The sequence below is a fragment of the Bos javanicus genome, chromosome 11 (assembly GCF_032452875.1).
Source record: "Bos javanicus breed banteng chromosome 11, ARS-OSU_banteng_1.0, whole genome shotgun sequence".
NCBI lineage: Eukaryota > Metazoa > Chordata > Mammalia > Artiodactyla > Bovidae > Bos > Bos javanicus.
In genome coordinates this window covers 63,340,927-63,366,295 of record NC_083878.1, presented here as the reverse complement: position 1 = coordinate 63,366,295, position 25,369 = coordinate 63,340,927, and the positions used below count along the sequence as shown (strand labels likewise).

At 40.1% G+C, this 25,369-nt stretch overlaps 2 protein-coding genes across 11 annotated transcripts in view; one reads left to right on the top strand and one right to left on the bottom strand.

Annotated features, from left to right (window-relative positions):
* Nucleotides 1-14,742, top strand: part of RAB1A (RAB1A, member RAS oncogene family) — a 30,067-nt gene extending 15,325 nt beyond the window's left edge. The window contains exons 2-6 of the mRNA XM_061432810.1: nt 737-809; nt 6,953-7,048; nt 11,045-11,140; nt 12,455-12,586; nt 12,922-14,742. Coding sequence (XP_061288794.1) covers nt 737-809; nt 6,953-7,048; nt 11,045-11,140; nt 12,455-12,586; nt 12,922-13,119 — 595 coding nt within the window. The 3' untranslated portion in view covers nt 13,120-14,742. The remainder of the gene's footprint in view (nt 1-736; nt 810-6,952; nt 7,049-11,044; nt 11,141-12,454; nt 12,587-12,921) is intronic.
* The window catches only part of CEP68 (centrosomal protein 68), a 27,167-nt gene continuing 16,378 nt past the window's right edge, over nt 14,581-25,369 (bottom strand). For 7 of the 10 annotated variants that reach the window (XM_061432804.1, XM_061432802.1, XM_061432799.1 and 4 more), the window contains 2 exons: nt 22,633-22,729; nt 14,581-18,965 (listed from right to left, as the gene is read on the bottom strand). In XM_061432804.1, the coding sequence (XP_061288788.1) occupies nt 18,715-18,965; nt 22,633-22,729 (348 nt within the window). In that variant the 3' untranslated portion in view covers nt 14,581-18,714. Of the gene's footprint in view, nt 20,160-22,632; nt 22,730-25,369 lie in introns of all 10 variants that reach the window. The other 3 variants (XM_061432803.1, XM_061432805.1, XM_061432806.1) reach the window with 3 other exon arrangements.

Sequence of the window (25,369 nt, the reverse complement as noted above, 5' to 3'; positions counted from 1 at the left end):
TGGTTCCTTTGACCATGGGCTGACTGTTGTCTTGAGATTTATGAAAGGCTCCCTTGAGAAAAATTTTGAGATAGTCTAAGTGATTGTAAATGTGCATAAACATAGCCTAGCTTTCAGTGGTTTTTTTTTTTCAGTGTTTTCTGAAGTATGATTTAATACAAGCCTAGAATGTTGGTAAAGTTGTATGTTTACACAAATAGCCCCCTTGATTTTATTGTATCTCTAGTTTAAAATAAAAGGGGAGAATTCCAGGTGGATACTAGGGAAGGATCATAAAAGCCCTTTGTTGGAGGATTGCTATGAAATAATGATTTGAGATTTGAAGTTGAAGGAGAGATTTGTTTCACTGGCAAAAACAAATGAAACTTTAACTCCCTGTATTCTAATATTGCAGAACAGTGGGATTTTCTAGCGAAAGTCTGTTGGACTCTCCAAGAATGCATATCACTTACGTTTCCTTTTATTCATTGCTTGGACCTGGAAGTTCAGTGATGTTAGAGATACGGGTGGCATTGTCTATCTTATTTATACATAATTCTGTCATGTTCAGTGATTCATCAAAAGGGCCCCAAACTGCTGTTACTTGGAGTTTGGGCTTCTGTTAGGGCGTCCATGGGCTTTTCAGAAGCTGTAGTCTTCCTCAGTGAGCTGCTATTCTTGGCTATATTTTTGTTGTTATAGAACTTTATAATACAATATGCTTTTTATTAATGTGATTTTCTTTTTCTCTTCGCAGTGATTATTTATTCAAGTTACTTCTGATTGGCGACTCTGGGGTTGGAAAGTCTTGCCTTCTTCTTAGGTTTGCAGTAAGTTGAAATCAAAAATGATTTTAAAGGAATTAATGCTGTGTATATTTTCTGGGTAGACAAAAGATAAAACAGTTTTATTCTTCCGAATTTTATATGTGAAGCCTCCAAATACACATTCCCAGTGATATCTAGACTCTTTAAATAGAGGAGATACTGTTGTTCCTAAAAGAAATTCAAGAAAACTGTGGTTATAAAGTCAAAGTGTCTGATACTCTCCTTGGAGGTCAAACAATGTTTCATTCCAACATAAATAATGAGTAAGGGAAAAAATGGTAGGTTTGTGTTGAAAATGACTTGGTGGAAGACAAATCTTCAAGTAAAACTTGAGTAGAATAAAAAGAAAAAGCAGGGCCTGGTACAGACTATTTATTTTTTTGACAGTGGCATCGTTGTCATTTAAATTTACAAACTGATAAATAACTTAATAATAACTTCCAACTTAATATATAAAATGCATGGTCTTGTTCATAGTGTTTATGAACTGCCTTCAAATTTAACATGTTTTCCTTCTCACTATCTTGATCATTGCTTCTTAAGATGTGAACCAGTGGGGATTATCAAGACCCTCCTGGAGTCCATGAGATCAAAAACTGCTTGCTAATAACACTAAATCATTAGTATTTACTGAATAAATAATTACCTAGTAATTGTACTAAGACAAAAGATGTTTGCTTTTTTTCACTCTGTTGATCTTTGCCCTGATGGTGCAAAAGCAATGGTAGGTAAAACCGCAAGTGCCTTATTAGTCCTGTGCTGAAGTAACGCTAAGCCCCAGATTATGCTCATAGTCATGGTGTTTACCTCTGTTTGCTCACAGGAGAGGGAAGAAACACCATTATCACTTAAGTGTGTCTTTGATGAAACAGTAAAAATGATTAATTTTTTTCATATTTTTAAAAATTGAGGTGTAGTTGATGTTCTGTTATATAGCTGTTACATGTACAATGTAGTGATTCACAATTTTTAGAGGTTATATTCCACTTATTATTATAGGATGTTGGCTATATTCCCTGTGTTGTACATGTCCTTGTAACTTTCTGTATTATACATAGTAGTTTGTACCTCTTAATCCCCTACCCCTATCTTGCTCCTCCTCCTTCCCCTCTCCCTGCCAAAAACCACTAGTTTGTTCTCAAATCTGTGAGTTTCTTTTTTTGTTAAAGTCATTAGCTTGTGTTTTGTTTTTTTTAGAATCCACATATAAGTGATACCATACAGTATTTGTCTTTCTTGCTCTGACTTAGTTATCATAATACTCTCAGGTCCATCCATGTTGTTGCAAATGTCAGATTTTCATTTTTTATGCTGGACTAGTATTCCATGATATGTATATATGTATATATACATCTCCTTTATCCATTCATCTGTTGATGGTCACTTACGTTGCTTCTAAAAATGATTAATTTTTAAAGATTTTGATCCTTGTTGAGTGTTTCGTTTTTAAATATTCTGTGTGAAAAAATGAGTACACATAAAACAGTTTTACTGAAGACTGGAATGTGTTGGTTGTCTTAAGGGAGAGAAAAGCATTTGTATAGTTGTTTCCATTATGAGCTAAACTAGCTGATTTTTTCATTGAACTTTTTTTTAACTTGAAAGAACAGCTAACAGGCTATATTTATCTAGAACTGAGTATTGGGTATACATTTTATCAGATGAACAGACATTGTCACTTCAAGGGAAATATCTGATAGCATTTGTTGCCTATAATAACTTCAAGCTTTTCAAGGGAAAATTAGAATTTTAAAAAATTTAAAATCCACCACTGCAAGCTTGACAGCATCTCAAATACTTAGTATTACTTTTCTGATGAGGTATTAATGAGTCTCATATATATTCATTATATATAATAATTTGAAAATGAGACCATGTTAAGTACCAGAATAAAACCTAGGTGGCTCTTTAATCATATGTGAAAGTATTTTCTAACAGGAAAAAAATCAGGAAAGAAAGGACTGTTAAATGTGATTGCATTAAAATTAATGTTGACACATAATATTAGAAAACAAAAGGTCCTAGCAAAACGTATTTGGAGGAAGAGGTGATAGTCTCAATATATAAAGCACATTTATACACTAATAAGGAAAGGATATTTGTCCTAATGGAAATAAGAATGAATGCATGAGTGGGCAGTTTACAAAAGGAGAAATACAAATTGCCAGTAAATATGAAAAAGTGTTCAGTTTTATTTGTAATTAAAGGACTTAAAAAATTTTTTTTTGTTTAGTTGCTTAGCCGTGTCCAACTCTTTGTGACACCATGGACTGTAGCCCACCAGGCTCCTCTGTCCTTGGAACTCTCCAGTCCAGAATACTGGAGTGGGTTGCCATTCCCTTCTCCAGGGAATCTGACCAGGGATCGAGCCCAGGTCTCCTGCATTACAGGCTGATTCTTTACTGTCAAAATTAGATAATACTCAGTATTTATTAAAGTGACAAGTATTAAAATTAATTACTAGTATTAAATCAGTAATCTGGGTAGGTGGGAAGAAGCTAGCATTTCTTGAGGAAAATGGCTGTAGCCTGAGGTATTTGTGCTTCAAAGAAAATCCTTTCCGGATTCCTACTGACCTAAGTCACCGGTTTTCAGTATTACCTACACAGAATCAGCCAGGAAGCATTTTAAAAATACTGATTCTCAGATCCCTAAAATAGATTCAAGCTGTAAAAAGTATGATTAAGAAATGTATAATAAGCTTTGAGAGCACAGAGGGAAGAATCTCTTTAGCTACTGGCCAAGGAATGGGGGAATGTTTGGACAATAACTGTTTCCTGAGCTCACATTTGAAAAATGGATAAAAGTTGCCAACTTGCCCACGGGCTGGGGAGTTAGGGGGGTAAAGCTTGGGAGTGGGGAGAAAGAGATACTGAGAATTTGGACAGCTGAAATGTCAAGTGCGGTGGCTCAGAGGCATGCAGGTAAGGGTCATTTAGGGGTATATTGGAGAAAGTGATGGCACCCCACTCCAATACTCTTGCCTGGAAAACCCCATGGACGGAGGAGCCTGGTAGGCTGCAGTCCACGGGGTCTCAAAGAGTCGGACACGACTAAGCGACTTCCCTTTCACTTTTCACTTTCATGCATTGGAGAAGGAAATGGCAACCCGCTCCAGTGTTCTTGCCTGGAGAATCCCAGGGACGGGGGAGCCTGGTGGGCTGCTGCCGATGGGGTCGCACAGAGTCGGACACGACTGAAGCGACTTAGCAGCAGCAGCAGGGATGTATAAGAATTCTATTAATAACAGCATTTATAAGTTTTTCTAACAAAGCACCTGGCATGTTCTAGTGCTGAATGCTGTTCTCTATCCGTTTTCTATAGTATGTGATACTTACTTGACAATTTAAATTTAAAAAATGAATGTCAAATAATGATGAGTATTTTGTCAAATTGCATTCAGTGCTTCAAAAATATCCTTTTACCCAGTGATTCTGTTTATGCCGAAATGTGAATATATGTGGAGGATAAGTCAACATAGCTATCTCTAGCTACTTGGAACTCTGATTACATTTTACAGTTGTCTTTAGCCGTATTTATCTCAGTGTCATGTACACATCTGATTCAGCATTATCAAGACTTGGCCCACACTCATTTCATTTCCTTCTTTTTGTTGGAGTGCTACAAATAACAATCCCAAATGTGTCATTTCCCCTTGCATACTGTATTTAATATAGGGTTTCCCTGATCTCAGATGGTAAAGAATCTGCCTGCAGTGCAGGGGATCTGGGTTCGATCCCTAGGTTGGGATGATCCCCTGAAGAAGGAAATGTCAACCCATTCCAGTATTCTTGCCTGGAGAATCCCATGGACAGAGGAGTCTGGCAGGCTACAGTCCTTAGCATTGCAGAGTCAGACACAACTGAGTAACTAACACTCATACACTATCATAAAAAACATTTGTTGACTTACAAAATAAATTTTCCTGGTTATCTTAAGTGTGGTGTTAGTTTGAATCACAATTCAAAACATGGTTCACACAGACTTATCGACATAGGGAACAGACTTGTGGTTGCCAGTAGAGGGGAGGGGAGGATGGAGAGGGATGGGAGTGGGAGTTTGGGGTTAGCAAATGCAAACTTTTATATATAGAATGGAAAAACAAGGTCCTACTGTATAGCACAGGGAACTATATTGAGTTTCCTGTGATAAACCGTAATGGAAAAGAATATGAAAAAAAGGTCTATGTATGTACAACTGAATTACTTTTCTCTGTAGCAGAAATCAACAACATTGTAAAGCAACCATATTTCAATTTTTTAAAAAAACCCATGGTTCATACTTTCATTTCGTTCCTTTGCTGCTTAGTCTTTTAGAGTTTTTCCAACTTCCCACTTCCCACCTCCTCCTTTTTTATTTATGTATTTTTCATGTCACTTTCTTTTTGCAGAAACTGGGGCAGTTGTCCTATAAATTGTCCAACATTTTAGGTGTGTCAGTTAGCTTCTCTGTGGTGTCTTTAAACTTGTCGCTCCTGTTTCTGTAATTGGAAGTAAACCCCAGAGCAGTGCTTTATCTATCATTATGGTAGTTACTAGTCCCTTGTGATTATTTAAATTTAAGTAAAATTGAATGGAATTAAAAATTCAGTTCCTTGTTCTCACTAGCCACATGGAGCTACTGGCTACTGTATTGACAGTCACAGCCTATAGAACCTTTCTGTCATCAAAGAAAGTTCTTTTTAACAGTGCTACTCTTAATAGATTTAGGCTTGATTGAGCCTAAATCCATCTTTGTTAGCAGAATACTTCCTGGGTGGTGCTTTAAGCCTGATGATTGTGCAGTGGGGTTACGTGGTGAAAGTGTGATCTTTCCATTTACATATATTTTCACTTAAATAAAAAAACTGAAATTTGTTTTCATTATGAGTAAAATAATTGTAATAGGTACTTGAGGGAAAAAACAGGTGTAATTTTAAAAGTTTAGCCTTTGGGTTAATATTGTTCACACAAAAACTTATACACAAATGTCCATAGCAGCACTATTGATAATGGCTGAAATGTAGAAACCACCCAAATGTCCATGAACTGATAAACAAAATGTAGGCTATCCATACAGTGTACTATTTTTCAGCCATAAAAAGGAATGAAGTACTGATTCATGCTGTAACATGGCTGGGGCTTCCCTGGTGGCTCAGTGGTAAAGAATCTGCCTGTCAGTGCAGGAGAGACAGGTTCGATCCCTGGTCCAGGAATATCCCACATGCTGTGGACCAACTAAACCCGTGCGCCACAAGTACTGAGCCTGTGCTCTGCAACAAGAGAAGCCTCTGCAAAGAGAATACCCCTATGCACTTCAATTAGAGAATAGCCTCCACTCACCACAACTAGAGAAAAACCAGACCCAGCACAGCCAAAAATAAATAAATAGTGTGTCTATGTGTGTGTGTATATATATAAAAAGAAAGGCTGAACCTTGAAAAGTTTATGCTGAGTGAAAGAAGCCAAACACAAAAGGTCATACTGTGTGATTCCATTCATGTGAGGTGACCAAAACAGACAAATCTGTGGAAACATAAAGTAGATTAGTAGTTTCCAGAGTCTAGGGGGAGAGGAAGAAATCTGACTGCTGCTGGGTATAGGGTTTTCTTTTGGAGTGAAGAAAATGTTTTGGAATTAAAATAGTTGTGATGGTTGCACAGCCGTCTGAATATACTAAAAACCACTGAGTTGTATATTTTGAAGGGGTGAATTTTATGTATATGAATTATCTCAATTTTAAAAGTCATAACTAAGAAATAAAATTGACTTCTGAAAGAATTTCAGGAGAGGGACATGATCATAGGTTTGTGTTGAGTAAACTGAATAACCAGTGGGTGTGGAGGAACAAGAATTCTGCTGATTAGCAGATTAGAAAAATCATTCGTAATCATTCAAAATACAAAACCTTCTCTGTATGATACATATAAAGAATTTGCCAAGATATGATTGGAAAACTAAAGAATAGCTATTGGAAAAAAAAATCTTAAACCATTTTTAAATAGCACTTTGTCTTCAGAATGTGAACTGAGTGCAGGAACAGGATGGAATGGCTGTTCTCAGATTGTTATGTCTTACAAATTTTATCAGCTTTCTAGATAAAAGTTAACATATTTCTTATTTACTCTATTGAACATTTATTTTAATTGTTAACTTTTTTCCCTTTAGGATGATACATATACAGAAAGCTACATCAGCACAATTGGTGTGGATTTCAAAATAAGAACTATAGAGTTAGATGGGAAAACAATCAAACTTCAAATAGTAAGTAATTTTTGGACTAGAAATTTTTTGGAAATTATTTTGGTAAATTTAGAATGTATTTGTTATTCATAATATGTTAAAATGAAAATATCTAAGGAATCATTCATCTGTGACAGAATGGTAGAGTAAGAATAGTTTAGATTGAAAGTGATTTAAGATTACCTCCTTCATTGAGTTTTCTGTTCAGAGAGTTGAGAAATACATGTTTTAAGTCAAACCTGGTCCTAGTTCTTTTTCTTGCGCTTTTATCAGTGAGGTCTAAGGGGTCTAAGTTGATGTTTGTTTACTTCGTCTTACAGAAGAAGTATATTGAGCAGTTTTCATGTCTTTTATTATGCTGAATACTCTGGATCCAGGAAAAACCTAGGAGAGGTTCTTCATATTTGTTTTAGTTGAGTATTTATTAGATAGTATGTTCCAACTCTCTAGAAATGTAGAATTTTATTGGAAGGGAATTTAGCTTTTCTTACATATTTTACAGCTCAGAAAATGGATGCTGAGAGATTTAATGACTTGCCTACCGTTACTAGCAGAACCACGTGACCCATAGCTCTCTGTTTTCAGTATATTGTGTTCCTGTGCCATTCTCACTCCCTTACCCATCCTTAAAACCCCAACCCTGAATTAAAAATAGGGGGTTGTAGTAGAAACTTAATATAGGTCTGGGTACCAGGATGGACATACCTTTGGTCTTTAAAAAAAAATCTCGGGTATCTTTTAGAATTGGCTCTTAGTATGAAGTAACATAGAAAACAAGTGACTGCTCTTTCTTATGGAATTGATAACGCCCTGAACTGGAAGGAGTTCTGAATTTGGAGTCAGAAACTTGGATTTGTTGTGTTCATTCTGCTGTTTATTAGTTGGAGAGTCACGGGTTTAACTTCAGCCTTTTTCCTGAGACTGTTTCTTACCTCTAAAATGAGTGTGATGATATTTGACTTACTAATAGGTAGTTGTGAGAACCAAATCTATAGTTCTGTGTATGTATATATGTTAATCTGTGTAAAAACCCTTTGCGGTTGCCTAATCAAAATTAATTTCTGTTGGTAGCCTGCCATTTAGATTGGTCTTATCACAACCTATCATTCCTTTCTGGAAGCATGTTTTCAGAACCGTTTACAATCTGGGTTACTCCTGTATAAGTGCCATTTACTAAAATATGATTCCTAAATTCAAATACAAGATGGTATCTAGCCAGTGTGGACTACATAGGGTAAATTCTCTATTGATTTGGTCTCTGAATTTCTTTTTTTCCCTCTCAGACTTGAGGGACTCTTGCCATTTTCTCATCATTGGCCCATACAAGGACATAGAAAGAAAGCCTGAGTTTACTACATTTGCTATCTCAATAACTATTTTACCTACTAGTTTGGGTCTTAAGGTTTTGGTTTGTTTTTTAATTCTTATATTTTGTGACTAGGGCATTAAAAATCTAAATGTAAGATTTTACTTTTAACCCTGCTACATTTCACCTTGCCTGGCTTGAATTACCCTTTCATGTTTTCCAGGTCTTTAAAAAAAATGATTGGGTTTATCTATATTTTAATTATTTTTTCTGCTTTTCCTGTTCAAGTGTGCCATCAGGGTCTTTATCACAGTTGGTGATTACAAAACATTCAGCACTGCAGGGCATGTATGGAGTCCAGTCCCATGAAAGGCCTCTTTCTGTGACTGTTGATTCATTCACAAAGCTTTATGGAAATGCTCACATTACACAAGATACATTCAAGGTTGCAGGGAGGGATGAAAAATAGCCCCATAGGAGATCCCATTTCAGTGGGAGAGACACAGCAGGGAAAATCAGTTTACCTCGTGATTATGAGGGGTAATGAGGATTATGTACATAAAGGGTGATCAGTTACAGAGGGAAGGTACTGTTAGGATGTAGTCAGGAGAGTTTTCAGAGTGGCAAGAAGATAGCAGAAATTTTACTCTTTGGATGCCATTGTATTCAGAAATAGTTTCTTCCTGTTCTTGTCCTATCCTTGTGAAAGGGGTTAGTGGTGGTGAAGAGAAGGGAACTAACATTTTATTGAGTAGCTACTATAATGAGGTATTATGCTAGGCATTTTATAAATATTCTTTCATTTAAACTTAGCAGTTTTATAAAGTAGTGATATCTGGAATTTATGGATGAAGAAACTGTCATAATCAGGAACCTAAATTTAATGTTTTGAAGTCAAATTGACTTTACTCCAGAGATCCTGCTTCTCCAAGGGTATCCTGGAAGACTGGAGGCTCCTTACTGATGATGGTTTTCTGACTCTAATAGGCTAGTACTTTGGATGAAAAAGGTAGCTTTTGCTTGTTTTAGATGAACAATTGTTAACATATTACTTTATTACTTCCCTTGGAGTATGTTAAAGTGGTTATTGACATGATATTTTACTGCAAAAATACTAATTATGCATCTGTTTTACTGTGTAACCACCGTTACCACTTCTAACAAAACTGACACTAATGCCTTTAAAAAAGTTTTTTTAAACTTTTTTTTTGGGGTATAGCCAATTAACAATGTTGTGGTAGTTTCAAGTGGACAGCAAAAGGAGTCAGCCATACATACATATGTATCCATTCTCGCCCAGACTCCCCTCCCGTCCAGGCTGCTGCATAACACTGAGCAGAGTTCCATGTGCTGTACAGTAGGTCCTTATTGGTTATCCGTTTTAAATATAGCAGTGATACCAATGCCTTAATGTTATCTAATATTCAGTCTGTATTTAAATTTCCCCAAAATTGCAGCTTATTTTTAACAGCTTTGTTGGCTGGGTCTTAGAAAAGGAAGTGATTTCACTCAGTGCTCCTGAATTTTTTTATTTTTGCCATTTAGGACACTAGTTGGGAGCAATGTCAAGTTCACATGTATATTCCAGAACTTTACAGCTTCTTCCCATGAAAGGCTGTTTCATCATAATCTCCACTTGTATTAGGCTACAAGTCTATTTTTTGTTTTTTTAATTGTTAACCATTAAGTAACCGTTCAGTTATTTCCCCATCAGTCAAATATTAGTTTTAGTGGGGTGTGTGCTAAGTTGCTTCCATCTTGTCTGACTCTGTGTGACCCTATGGACTAGAACCTGCCAGGCTTCTTTGTCCATGGGATTCTCAGGCAAGAATACTGGAGTGGGTTGACATTTCCTCCTCCAGGGGACAGGACTGGGGGATCTAACCTGCGTCTCTTATATCCCTTTGCCACTGCTGGGAAGCCCGTTAGTGGGGTAGGTAGCTTTTCTAAAAAAACAATATTTTTTAAAAAAGGAAAGGTCATTATTTACGAGCAATTGAAAAAAAATTCTCATTGCCCTTGTTAAAATCATGGTTTTTAAAAGGAGTTTACCTGATATTTTTTAATAGTTTTAACTGCAAACTTTAATGTGGCAGTGTATTTGTTTCCAGTGTTGGAGCCTAAATGGTTGAAGTGTGGTAAATTGCTCTTAAAATGAATTTTATAAAAGCATTTGAAATCATCTTCCTTACATTGTTTTCCCTAGGATTAAAATAATTGTTCCTTAGATAGCTAACGTGACTGGTAGTTATCTGAATTATTAGGTCCTTTCAGTGTTTTCCATGATGATAAAATGTGCTAGCAAGAGATTTTGTCTTATGTTTGATGAGAGTTGTAATGTGTTAACAGGGGCACTAGACCAGTAGATTTGCTAATATCAAGTCAGCCTATCTTTGCATTCATAGTGTAAGCTTGGCACAGTGCTAAAGGCTATTGAGTATATGAAAAGTATGACATAGTTGCTGATTGGCTTATAATTACAATATTGGTAGCATTAACTGCAAGCTAAATTAGACACTGCCTTTTTTGAACCTTCAGATATTTGGCAGTTTCTTTGTGATTTAGTAGTGTGAGCACAGAGAGCTAATGTTCCCATAGCAAATCCTGGTTATCCATAACTCTGTAAACTAAACTGTTCTCCCTCCTTGCTGCCTTTTCCCCAACTCTTGTTTTAATGGAATTGTTTGGATTTCTTGATTGTTTTATGATAGTGGGACACAGCGGGACAAGAAAGATTTCGAACAATCACCTCCAGTTATTACAGAGGAGCCCATGGCATCATAGTTGTGTATGATGTGACAGATCAGGTAAGTTCCAGGAGAAAATTGTGTTACACTAACAATGTAAGTTATTATTTGATTAAATATCACACTATTTTTACTTTGCATACAAGTGATGAGTATTATTTATATAGCAGACTTTGTCCACCCCAGATGAAGTGAATGATACAAAAACATTTATCTTAAACCAGTTATCTTTTAAGAACAGGTACAGTGTTATTTTTTCTCCCCTACATCATTTGAATACCTAATAAAACTGGTCAACCAAAAATTTCCTATTTTAGTAAACAGAAAATTTAGTAATTGGATTTACATTTGCTTTCAAGGGACCCAAATTATATTTATTATCAGTTAAATCATTTTGTCAAGGGTTTGTAGGGAACTGGGATTGTTTGACTCATATTGTGTCCTTGGTGATAGGTGTTAACAGAAATTTGCCTGGTAGTTAGACCTGTTGGACTTGGCAAAAGTAAGATTAGGGGTCTCTGCTTGTGGAGTGTGTGGTTCAGAAATAGGGATGAGCTTTGAGGAACATTTTAAGAGGACAGTGAAAATCTAAAGATAAGCTTGTTGAAAGAAGGTAGGGGGATGTGAAGAATAGTGTAAGAATGTGGTTCAGAGGCAGTAATTGTTCTTTTGATCAGAAAGTTAGAAAATTTCAGGGTCCTTTTGCCTGCCAAGGAGTGAAAGATGAACTTTGAAAATACAATGTATAACTCTTATAGCAAATGTTCAATCTCCAGTCAAATATGAAATCAGAGCTAATTAGGAGATGACTAAAATTATAGATTTAGATTCAGCACCATTAGGAGTACTGGGTGATAAAACATGAAGAAATCATTGCTAGTTAGTAAATCTCACGTCATTTCCTTGTAATATTTAAAATGGAAATTTTCCTCCCTTAAAAATGACTGTGGAAAACAAGTATCTTTACATTGGACCCATTTATTTAATAACATTTGACATCTCTAGTAGTTAACAGTTAGGCTACCTTATTCATAAGCCAGAATTTTGACAAATTTCAAAAACTACGTTTTGTGGTGCATATAAATAGCATATTCCAAGACAATGGGATTTGCCTGAGCTATAGTTTGAGCTGTATTTCCTTCTCAAATAAGGCATTGTCATCCTCAAGCTTTCAAATTCTGTATTCTTATTCATATAAGAATATATGTATCAAAATGTCAGTTCACGTCTTTCCCAGCATTAAGAGTTCTTTTTTAATAGCTATTATCGTCTCACTAGCTCTTCTTAGGTCAGGAGACACTTCTGTTTATCACTTGCTTCATTAGAATAGTTATGTTCAGAACTATATTATCACTCTTTAAATTGTCTTTTTAGGAGTCCTTCAATAATGTTAAACAGTGGCTGCAGGAAATAGATCGTTATGCCAGTGAAAATGTCAACAAGTTGTTGGTAGGGAACAAATGTGATCTGACCACAAAGAAAGTAGTAGACTACACAACAGCAAAGGTATGTTTAAAGTTTGACTTTCAGACTGAATTGGAAGGTGCTGAATTTGAATTATATATGGGTATGGAGTCACACAATGGCTGCAACCACCTTAGGTTTTATTGTTAGTTTCCCAACCAAGGGTTGAACCCGTGCCCCCACATATTGGAAGCACGGAGTCTTCACTGGACTGCCAGGGAAGTCCCCACCTTAACTTTTAAAATACATGCACTAGAAACTTTGACAGTGATCATTCGTGCAGTCATCTGAGTTCAGTAAACTTAGTCATTCATCATTCCTTATTTCAGATGGTGAAAAAGATTTTTCAATTAATTTTGCCTTACATATTCTCTTAGGAATTTGCTGATTCCCTTGGAATTCCATTTTTGGAAACCAGTGCTAAGAATGCAACGAATGTAGAACAGTCTTTCATGACGATGGCAGCTGAGATTAAAAAGCGAATGGGTCCTGGAGCAACAGCTGGTGGTGCCGAGAAGTCCAATGTTAAAATTCAGAGCACTCCGGTCAAGCAGTCAGGTGGAGGTTGCTGCTAAAATTTGCCTCCATCCTTTTCTCACAGCAATGAATTTGCAATCTGAACCCAAGTGAAAAAAACAAAATTGCCTGAATTGTACTGTATGTAGCTGCACTACAACAGATTCTTACCGTCTCCACAAAGGTCAGAGATTGTAAACGGTCAATACTGACTTTTTTTTTATTCCCTTGACTCAAGACAGCTAACTTCATTTTCAGAACTGTTTTAAACCTTTGTGTGCTGGTTTATAAAATAATGTGTGTAATCTTTGTTGCTTTCCTGATACCAGACTGTTTCCGTGGTTGGTTAGAATATATTTTGTTTTGATGTTTATATTGGCATGTTTAGATGTCAGGTTTAGTCTTCTGAAGATGAAGTTCAGCCATTTTGTATCAAACAGCACAACCAGTGTCTGTCACTTTCCATGCATAAAGTTTAGTGAGATGTTATATGTAAGATCTGATTTGCTAGTTCTTCCTTGTAGAGTTATAAACGGAAAGATTACACTATCTGATTAATAGTTTCTTCATACTCTGCATATAATTTGTGGCTGCAGAATATTGTAATTTGTTGCACACTATGTAACAAAACAACTGAAGATATGTTTAATAAATATTGTACTTATTGGAAGTAATATCAAACTGTATGGTGATAAGTATTGTTTTAATTCTTATGGCTAAAGGGAAATAGAGCCTTGCATTATACTCAAAACAGCCATTTGTGTGTGCAACCAGGGCATTGTAGACAACTATCTTAGAGCAGCATCCAATATACTTTCCAGATAATATACCCAGTAAATGACCTAGGGAGGCTTATGTGCTGCACAGGGATTTAACCAAGCTTAGTGGTTCAGGGAGATTAAATTTTATGAAAGTAAGTTTTAGAATGTATGCTACCTAGCCTATTATCTCTGATCTTTCTCTAGAACCATTTGAAATGGCTTCACTGATCAACATTTGATTCTTCTGTGGTAGAGGTGGAAAACACCACCTTTCCTTAATTGGCAGACTAACACGTGTGCTAATATTGTTTCTTCCATGTTTGGAGTCAGATGTCAGCTGTTTTATCCTCCACAATTGTATACCTTAGGTTGGAGGCGAGTTAAAGCATTAAAGTAGGAAGCAGGAAATTTACTATTTGCCCTAATTTTAGAAAATATGTCCCTTAAAATTAGCTGAAAACCTGAATGCTGGGTGGGAGTAATAAATAAGAGAAATATTTATTTCGGTTGAATTTTGCACATGTGAAAATTTTGTTAACTAGGACCTTAAAGATCCTAGGGTTTGTTTTTATTGTGGGGGAACAAAAATCTTTTGCTAACTCTGGCATTTTAAGGTGATAGAAGTCAAAGATAGTTTCCTTCGGGTTGAAATAGTAACCAAAATATTCTTTACTTAGGGGCGTGGGATGTGGCTGTTGGCTACACATTTTATGGTGGGGTCTTTAATTCAGTGATAAAATTTAAACTAAAAACAAGCCAAAAATTATAGGTTTCTTTATTTTCACTAAACAGGCAACTGAAATACATGGTACAAAAATAAGTGGTAAGATTATTGTAAAATGAATGGACAGAATAAATATTCAATTTAATTTTCCATCTATGAGAATTTCACAATAAAATCACAGTTTACTTTGTATTATAGATGTGCTTGTTGGGTCTATTCATCTTCACATAAGCCAACTGAAAAACTCCTCAAGCTACCAACAGTTATTTGGGTGAAATTTTTTTAGTGCTTCAAAAGGTTTATTTTTTTGCCTTATCAATACAGTACAAATAATTCAGAAACATTTTTAAAGTAGATGATACAAATTTCAGACAATGTAATGCACTTTTGTTTTATACAACAAGTTGTTCAAACTGTCAGCTTTTTCTTGGTGAGTTAGCAAAAAAATTATGTGAATTTGAGGTGTAAGCATATTTACATATTTATTTTTGAAAATTCTAGTGTTCTTTTCCTTGTGGTAGTCAAGACTGGGACAAGATGTTTCAGCACGCTTCACTACTTGCTTAATGAATGCAGTTTGGGGGATACTCCATTCCTACCCCCACTTTCAAGTACAAATATTTCAAGCTACATTATGGGCTTTTAATAATCCATTCACTCAGTAAAGGGAATTATTGCTTGCCGTATTTTGTAAGGTTGCTATGAATTAGCTCACATGTTCTAAACCTAAGCAGTCACAGTCTCTGGAAATCCTTGCAAAATGATAGCCATTCTGGTCTAAGCAATGACGTTTTATGACTTTGGACCAAAATTTCCTTTAGCATGTATGTTGTCATTGCAGCATATTTTACATCTGCCCTTCTTTGTGTTCCCATTTAAGCTTCAAAATATCATTGTATTGACATTGTCTATTGGCAGATGAGCTTAAGCCATGGAGCTGCAACAAGAACCCGGGTTTTGAAACTGCCAATCTAGCTCCCAGTACTGCCACTTGCCTGTGGACTTAAGTTCTACTACTTTAAGGGACTACTAGGAAATTATACCACAGGTAAACTTGGGGTTTTGTAACCACATGATGTGTCACTGTGAGCCACTGCTGTCCTTAAGGCTAATGCTAGAATCAAACCTGGCCGTGTCTGCTCGTGAAATGCTGCTGGCAGCATCTAGTCAGAAACAATTTCAGCTTGAGTTTTAAGGGAGGTCTTAAACCTATAGCACTGCCGAAGATACCATTAATAGCTGTGCTGATGCTCTTCAGTGATATTTATGAGCAGGTCCAGAGTAGGCAAAGGAAGTGAACAAAAATATCTTTAGATCATCGCCTGGTAAAAGTAATAGTTTTTTACAAAATAGGGCACTCTGAAATAAAATATTCTGTGAAAATTTCTGTCAGCTGAAGCCTATTATTAGATCGAATGGCACTTTTAGCTTTCAACTACTGTAAAATACCATTGGTCACTTTGAAGATGACAGTCCTATAGAAACAATTTTTTTGCTAACTAGTTAAGGCATTTTCATGCCTAGCAAAATGTCAGTAAATGGGTTTAACTCCCAAGGGTTTATCCTGTAACACACTCATTGGAAAGGCATGTACCAATTTATAGTCACATCAAAGAGAAGGTGAAATATATCAGTTTAAGTACAGAGGCTATTAGATATGCCTTCTGAACCAATTAAGGCCTTTAAGACTATTTTACATATATAATAATCTGCTAGGAAGGTGTTCTGTCTTTTTAAATCTATGTACAGAACCAAGATTAAAACTGAGACAGCAGAATCAAAATTATGCCTTTAAGCATTTTGATAAATACTAGAATGGCAGAGGCACTTGAAATACTCCATTTTATATAACTGTTACTGAATTTTATAGTTTCCCTTTAGAATTAAAATCTTTAAACACTAAAACTTATTAACAGCTTATTTTCCAGTTTAAACTCTTGAGGATTTTAGTTCACAGAGATGGATGAGATGGTGTTAAGTTGCTCAGCTTTAAGTTCTAAACTTCTCTTAAAGAGGGTAATTTTCTATTTAGTATTTTATTCTGAGGGGTGTCAGAAGACTGCTTTATGAGAGTAACTGTTCTAATGTTACCTGCTCTGGGTTCAGGTGATTTGTCCATTTCTTTATAAATCAAAGTATCTTCCTTTCTTAAGCACCCTCCCTCAAGTGAGAACCTAGAGTTTGAGAAAGGATTTTGACTTTCTTGAAGTGTTATCACATATTTAAGTGTGGAGGACCCTTTCCTCAGGTCATAGCCTACTGGAACACAAGTAAACAGGCAAAGTGCTTTCCTCCTTCCATGCACATTCACAGCCAATAAAACATTTTGAAAGCGCTGCTTTGTTTTTGCAGAATGTGTGGTTACCAGCAATGGCCAATCATTTTACTTTAAAAAGCTAGAGTTGGCTTTAAATGGTTGCTCCTTGGTCCCTCCCCCCCCCCCCCCCAAGGTATTCACATGTCAACTCCCAGAGAAACAAAAGAATTCCCTTTTCCCCTCACCATGAACAGCCTTAGCTTCTACAGCTATTTAACCAGGCTGTGTGAGCCTATCCATGCCCTTCTGACTCTTCCCAGGGAGGAGTGCAGGATGCCTCCTCCTGGAGGTACCCTGAAGGCAGATCATTAGTGGGCTGAAGCTCAATGGCAGCTTCTTAAGCCCCTATCATTCTCCTTTAAAATGTTAGGCAGGCAGATGGAGCCCTGAGCACTTAAGATGATAAAAGGTATCTTTGCAGCCCAAAATAATTTACAGAAGTTCTATTTGTTCAAAACTTTCTATTAATCTGGAGAGTCTGAATATCTTCTACAGTCTTCAGAGAGTGATTTATAAGCCTAGTCACTTTTTGTCTTCTGGATCCTCTTGTATGCCTGAGAACACCAAGTACTGGGTACCTTCTTTCTCCTACCAGCTTTCTTTAAATGATCTCAGTACACAGAGTAGTTTAGGAGTTCTGTCTCCTCTTTTTAACTGGACGGAGGGAGAGGAAATCCTGTAAGCCTTGTCTGCATTATTTGAACAACTGCAAAGCTACATGCTCTTTGTAGAGAAGCACCAAAGGAAAACCTTAACTGGAAAGGATTCATTTAAATAAAAACAGTAACTCAACAGCCCTTACTTTCAGGGAAAAGAAAGGCATTTTAAAGCTAGTACATTAGAGTCACATTTCCCACTTGGTTTCAGAATTAAATGGCTCTCACAAGGACTTCCGAAAGTTTCCAAATAGCCACATTTTGACTGACAGATAATTACATCTCATTCAGAGAAGATGCCTAAAGAGAAAGAGAAGCATCCGTTACAGGCAGAATGCTGCAGAGGAAGAAATGACATGGCAATCATCTGCATTCATTTTAGAATTAAAATGACTACTACCCTAGATTTATTTGATGCAAATACAGGGACTCCCTGCTCCCGAGATACCTGCATTTATCCCTTACCTTCTTTTATTTGCAGTGAATTCTCACCCAGGAAATCTGAGTTAAACGCCAGATTTCGGCAGTAGGAGAAGTTTTGGAAGAAGCGTGCTCCAGTTGTGGCGGCATGGTGTTGGGCAGTGGTAGCCCCAGAGTGGGCAGCAGTCCCTCTTTGCTCTCAGGTTCTGTTCCTACCTGTGACATCTCCAAGGCCTGGTGCTCCCATCTATCCATCCCCTAACCCTATCCATCCCCTAACCCTTTTTTGGAGGGGAGTAGTGTGTGACATTTTCAGAGAGCATTTTCAGGAAAAGAAGGTGTGGGGAGTTGTAACTCAGGATCCCTGTGGCTACTTGGCTTTGTCAAGAGTTGCTTACCGATGGAGCACCACATGAGCTGGGTGGGAAGAGCCTACAGGATAAGAGGCAGCCTGTACCAGAGAAGCGTATGTGCACAGACATAACAAAGTTGGTACAGGTAAAGTCTACAGTTGTTTCCACGGGTGGGGAGGGGTGACATGTCGGCCATTTAAGATGGAAGCACAGAGCACCCTAGTCCTCAGCAGGCACAGGGTGGAAAGTGAGCAATGGAGCGTGCCGCTTTCATCACCACAGAAAGCGCCCCCCCCCCCGCCCCACTCCCTGGCAATGGCAGCATCTCCCCTTTTCAGTTCCAGGGGCTTCTCCCAGCCTCTCGCCTCTTATTTGTTTCAGTAGCTTTTTTAGTTGAAGGAGCTTCTAAGAAACAGCCAACTATTAGAACAGGAACTCTGTTCCAGAATCAGGCACTGGGGTCTGAGGACAAGTTTCCTCCTCTGGGGTTGCTCTACTTACCAGGCTAATTCCCTTCACACCGGTGCTCCTGTGTGCTGCTGGCGTGCTGTCGGGGGTGAGGGTGCAGCCGGCCAGTGTGTCTAGGGAGGCCAAGATGGTGTCGTACAGGCGATCCGCGTGGCTCTCCAGCGCGCTGGGCTGCCTAGAGATCCTGCCCAGGACATCCTTTAACACTAACAAATGAGTTTTAAAGCAGTAAGGCCAAAGACACAACACAAGTGTGCCTTCAAGGAACATACCAGGGTGTAGCAGAAAGCAGGAACATGGCCACAGTTTCACAATGTCCACTTAAAAAATACTCCCTGGACCGAACTGCACTGCGGAATCTATGTTGTTAACTTGTGATTGATGCTGAATTGTCTCAATGGCTCCACTCTGGAGTTACACATTCACAAAAATGCACAAGAGACATGGTTGTCTGATGACTGGTATTATCTGAGTTTTAGAGATAAGACCCCTGGCTCACACCCGGATCCTGTGGGGCTGAAGCCTGAAATGAAAACAGCAGGCCACCATGAGGACACTGGGTCCTGCTACCAGGTCCCATCAGCTTGTTGGCTGTGGGACTGTCATTTAGCACATTTATGGGTGATGCGGTAACGTAACATGGGACTGTTTGTGAACCCTTTTTGGTGGGTCCTAAATGAATAGACTTCAAGAGAAAATTACCTGAAAGCAGGCTAAGACAAGATGGTTCATGAGGCCAAGGTTCCAACCCCTACAGGCCAAGTTTTGAGGAAGGGAGGGGCCAGGTTCAGAGTGCATCACACACAGCAGGCTTGTTTTTTTCTTTTAAAAACTTCGACTTCCTTTGTTAAACACAAAGGCTGCTTTTGCTTCCTGTGCCTTTTATCAGCTGTGTTCACCCTCTCCCTAATTTCCTGCCACAGCTGCAACATCTGTGAGCAGAGGAAGGGAAAGGGGAAGCTGTGTTATCTGCAGAGGATGCCAGCAGATGGGTGGAAGGAGGAACAGGCTGTGGAACTTAGCCCCTAGGGAAGCCACAGCGGTGCAGCATCATCAGGGCAAAGTGCCAGCCTGACAGTTTAGAACAATCGGCAGGGCAGGCTGAGGAATGCAGCCAGGGCCCCTGGCACAGCTCACCTGTAAGGGTGAGTGGGTCAGGTTCTCTCCTCCAAGTTCACCGGTCATGTGAACAGTCCTGTGTGGGGTCAGTGGAATTCAAGGGGCCTTTGGTTTTTGAACTTTTATTTTAAAATGTTAGAACATTTGGTTGGGGCCAAACAAAAGGGAAGCTGGAACAGTGATGAAATTCTCTTTCCCAGTTGAGACTTCAATGTTTTCACTGAATACATGCATACAGGGCCCTGGTTCAGCTCGATGTCAATAGGTTCTAGTCGTCTGATCTAGGATAATGAGGAGTTAGGGTGTAAGGCAGGACGGTTACTTCATGTACCAAGGTAACCGGGTCAAAATGTAGTGAAAACTTGCCAGATAACCAAAGGAAAACCCGTTAGCTGGAGGCTGAGATGAACACATTTGGAAGGAATTAATCTGACCTGTCCCTCAGGTTTTGCACATGGCTGAGGATGAGAGTGGGCTCTGAAGAAGTTTGCGGGGACTGGGGTGTCCATGCTTGGGCTCCACTGACTCTGACAGTGTGATCTGGAGGGAAGAGTTGTGCGCCTAGCTGAAGACCCTGTGGATGTCTAGGGGAACCTGTGATTTTCATAAAACAGCCAAGTTCCTGATTAGTCCAAGCAGAGAACTGGGAGGGGCATGGTGTCCATCTGAATGAGCCTGGATACAGACCTGAAAATCACAAAATACCCCAAAGCATCTTTTTTTTTTTTTTTGGCCATGCACAGCTTGTGGGATCTTAGTTCCCCAATCAGAGATTGAACTGGGCCTACAGCAGTGAAAGCACCAGGGGATTCCCTGGACCACCAGAGAATTCCCTAAAAAAAAAGTCTCTTATTTAGGCAGTAAAATACCTCTAGACTCCTTTGGAGAGAAGAGCAAAGTGGGACATCATTACCGATTAAGTACTGAGAAGTATTACTGAGTCGATTTTTAAATGAAGGTCCAAGAACAACCTGTAGCTTGTAAGAAACACATGTGGCCTCCAGAAAATTTCCTGGTACTGAGTTCTTTATGCTACTGTGCGTGTGTGCAGGTGCAGGAGCCTGAGTGGGGTATTAGTGCACAGGGGTGGGAGTCAGGCTGCCATGCACTGTGTGGCCCCATGCAGATCCATAGCTCTGTGAAGTAAGAGTATTAACTATCCACCTCACGGGCCTGTGATTAAGTGAAAAAAATGTCAACGGCTTTGGCATGGTGTCTGGCACATAGTACTCAAGACAATGCTGGTATAACAAGTGGCAAAGGAGCCTGGCATAGCAAATTTCTGCCCCAATAAAAATTAAAAAACTCCTAATGCAAGAGCACAGTGGATGAGCCAAAGCAAAGGTGTCCCAAGGGCAGGGGATGCCGTGGGCTCACGTGACGGACAACGGGTAAGTCATGCCCTGCTGAAACCCTTCAGTGGCTCCCCCCAGCAAAACCCCTCTGCCACGCTGTTTTCAGTCCTGGTGGTTTCTTCCTTCCCAGGGGACATGTGGCAGTGTCTGGAGATGTTTGGGGTTGTCAAAACCGAGGAGGTATACTATTGGCATTTACTGGGCAGAGGCCAGGGATGCTGATAAGCACGGTGCAACAACAGGACAGCTGTCCTCACGACAGCACGTCCCGTGGCCCAGTGTCAGCGGTGCTCAGGCTGGGACACTTGGCGCCACCTCCCTACCACACACCCACCCACCACTGCTGGTCAGGCGCGCGCCACCTCTCCCTTCTCAAGCCAGTGGACCCTGCCCACTTTGTTCACACTGTTTTGCTTCCAGTGGAAATCCCACTTCACTCCAAAACTGAGGCAAAACACAGATGGGCTTTTTCAGCACTTGCTTGCTCAGTCTTACAGAAACATAGGGACTGCTCTGAGGGGTCCATCAATTCCTTGCTTTAACTTAGCATTCTCCTGTCATATTCGTCCTATCATACCTGCCCCCAGCAAGGGCAAGACCAACTGTAAACACCTGCACCCTGAGATGCACTCTCAGAGTCTGATTTTCTCACCTTCCTAATCTGGGAATCCATCCTGCGAAAGGGGCTCAAGCTTAGTTTGTGTACCACCGTCCACCTGTCCCCTTCTCATCAGTTCACTTCTTCCTTCAGTCTCTTCCCATAGAACAGATTGACTGCTCTCAGGTCCTGGAACAAATCCTCCCCCAAAGCAGATAACGAGAGAGGGGTCCAGCCTGCAGGGCAAAAGGAAGGGAGCCCTGTAGGCTCCCCAGTGTCCTTGGCTCCCCTAAGCTAAGGGGAGCTGGACTAAAGCCAGCATTCCCACCAAGGACTCCACCAAGGAAAGGCAGAAGCTTAAAGAGCACTGTTCTTGGGGCTTCCCTTGTGGTCCAGTGGCTGGGACTCCGTGCTCTCAATCAGGGGCCTTGGTTTAATCCCTGGTCAGGGGACTAGATCCCACATCCAGCAGCAAGGTTCACACGCTGCAGCTGAAGCTCCTGCATGCTGCTAAGACCGAGCACAGCCATATATATATTAAAGTATAAAAAAAAAAAGTGCATCTTTCTTGCAGGCTCAATGCCTGACTTCTCACACCCGCAGGGCTGTGACTGCCTCATCACGTGTTTGTGGGGCCATGAAGATGCGAGAAGCTGGCAGTCGACTGTGGGAGTCAAAGGCAATGGGTGTGGACACGAGGGATTCTTGTACACTGGCTCCGCCTGGTGACAGAGTGGGTCCCGGACTTGCACTGAGAGGTTATATTAAGCACCAGCTAAATTCAAAACCCAAGCATCTCACCTGGGGTATTATCCAGCAGGCTCTGAAGCAGGATCTCCCCTTTCTGTAAGACACTCTCCGTCAGGGACTGGTGTTCATCTATATCTTTCTTAAATTGCTTAGAGCATAACAGAAAAAAACAGGAAAAAGCTTTATTACTACCATTTCACAAAAGTCATTAAAAATGATCTTTTCTTTGGTAGTTGGACTCCCCTTTAACCCACCCACTCTTCAGGATTCCCCAAGTAAACAGTGCAGTAGTTTAACCTCATCTTCTTTGAGCCCAAAGCAAACCCAGAGTCAATCCTGTTTTTCTGTTTACAACTTGACAAAAGCAGAGTTTTCTTTTCCCTGGCAGAGCCTGGCTCCTGAACAGCCTGGAGGCCGGGATTCCCGTGTGGGCTACACCTCAAAGGGTCCCATTTAGGCTCACGGGCCTGTTGAGACTGTCTTCCATTCTAGTGGACCCGCAGAGCCACAGAGGCGCCTTCAGTGTGGCCACAGGCAGCTGCAGCCTGCCCCACGTCCTCCCTGTCCCGCTCTCTCTGGACCTGAGGCCGTGGGATGGCGTCAGGGAAGCTGTGAGTCTCCTGAGCGGTTGATTTCTTTTCCCCTTGCAGTACCAAGCCTTGTAACCGTTTCTGGTTTTTCCTTCAGCTGCTAAGATGTGAAGTCAAATCCATGACCACCTTCAGCACAGGGTGCAGTTCACATTCTGAAGTTGCAGTTTTACTTCTGGATTTACTATATTCCTGTCTTGTTTTCGTTTGCCCTAATTACCTGTATTGATTATTTCTTCTTTAGTTCTCTGCAGTTTATATGCTGCCACAAACCCACTGTGTTAAGACAAAATACACAAGACAGGGTCACAAGTGAAACGTGTGTGAACCAGTGTACATGTGCTTATATGTGGTATCTAAGTAGGCTCGAGGCAGCTCACATGTGGGCGTGAGCCAGGCGCCATCCTGGGTGCAGCAGCGCTGACAGTGGGGTCCCACCTGGTGATACAGTCGTGTGGATGACACAAGCGGGCTAGGCTTCGCTAACCTGCAGTGACTCCCAGCTCAGCTCTCAGCTCTACCCACAAAGCAGGATAGGTGCATGTGACTGGCCTGACACGCAGAGGACAGGAGGAGAATAAAGTGGTGGCAACAGAGCTGCTGTGAGGCGCCTGCTAGGAGGGGAGTGGGGCGGAGGCCTGCTGGAAAGGCCACCCCAGTGGGTCCAAACTCCAAGCAGTGCCCTCTCCATGGTGGTGCTGCCCTGGGCCTCCTGGGAGTGGGCCCTCACGCTCAGCCTTCCTCTCCTCTCTCAAGTGTGCTCTGGGAAAGGAACTCTGGCAACCACTCTCCATTCAGCAGGAAGCAGCATTCCCACGAGGGTAGGGCAGCTGGCCCACCCAGGCAAGGCCTTGCCCCTCAATTTTAGTTGGCTCCAAGTTGGAAAACAAAGGGTCCCCCGTCTTGCCTGGGTGTGGAAGGAGCTCTGAGTTGGGTGGTGTGGCCCTGGCTTGGTCACAAGTAAATCACACACTCTTCTATTCAAAGAACTGTCCCAGAAAACTGGACTAAACCACAAGTTCAGGCCACAAACACTACCTCTGCTCCTCCGGAAGAGGCAACAGAAAGACTGGGTCAACCAAACAGATGCACTGTAAGCCAGCAGGTGGCTCAGTTGATGTGAATATCAGTATCAAGTGATATCAGTATTGACTGATACTTTATCATCCAATTCAGAACACTTCTGAGAATGAAAGAGGGCCTACTGATAACTATGCCAGAACAGCACAAAATGTCACAAAATACACCCGTTACAAAGTTAACCAGGACCCACAAAGAGATCCTTAAAATAACAAAATCTAAAAAGAGGTAACCCCTACCCTTCAAAAGAATACCTTGAGAAGCAAACTGGGTCATATTTTGGTTTAAATACCATCAAAATGCCTTGTGTGTATTCTGGAGTCAGTGCAATTCAGCTCAAATCCTAAAAATACCAGTCAGGGCTGTCCAACAGAGTTTTCTGTGATGATAGAAATGTTCTAAAGGCTCTATTCAATATGGTAGCCACCAGACAAATGTGATGACCAAACACTCGGAATGTGGCCAGAACTGAAAAACTTAATCTTTTAATTTTACTTAATTTCAGTAGTCTTGTGATTTCCTAACAATGCAGATCTCTGTCTATCAATCCCTGAGAATCTGTAAAGTGAAAGTCAGCTGTGTCCGACTCTTTGTGACCCCATGGACTACAGTCCATGGAATTCTCCAGGCCAGAATACTGGAGTGGGTAGCCTTTCCCTTCTCCAGGGGATCTTCCCAACCCAGGGATCGAACCCAGGTCTCCCACATTGCAGGCAGATTCTTTACCAGCTGAGCCACAAGGGAAGCCCAAGAATACCAGAGCAGGTAGCCTGGCCCTTCTCCAAGGAATCTCCCCAACCCAGGAATCGAACTGGAGTCTCCTGCATTGCTTTACCAACTGAGCTATCAGGGAAGCCTGAGACATTTGGAAAATCACATTGCAAATAACCCTGAAGTATTCTGGATTGAAGGTAAATAAAATGGACTTTCTTCAAGCTCTACTTGGTCTGGGAAGTAACTCATACATGTTAGTTTTTCAGCATTAAGGATTTGAAAAGAATTAGATTTCCAGTAAGATGTCTGATTAGATTTCAGGTAAAAGTCAATGGATCATGACACTGTGCATCAGTCACACAAACTTTTACCTTCTAATCAAGTAATTTACCACCATCTAGTGA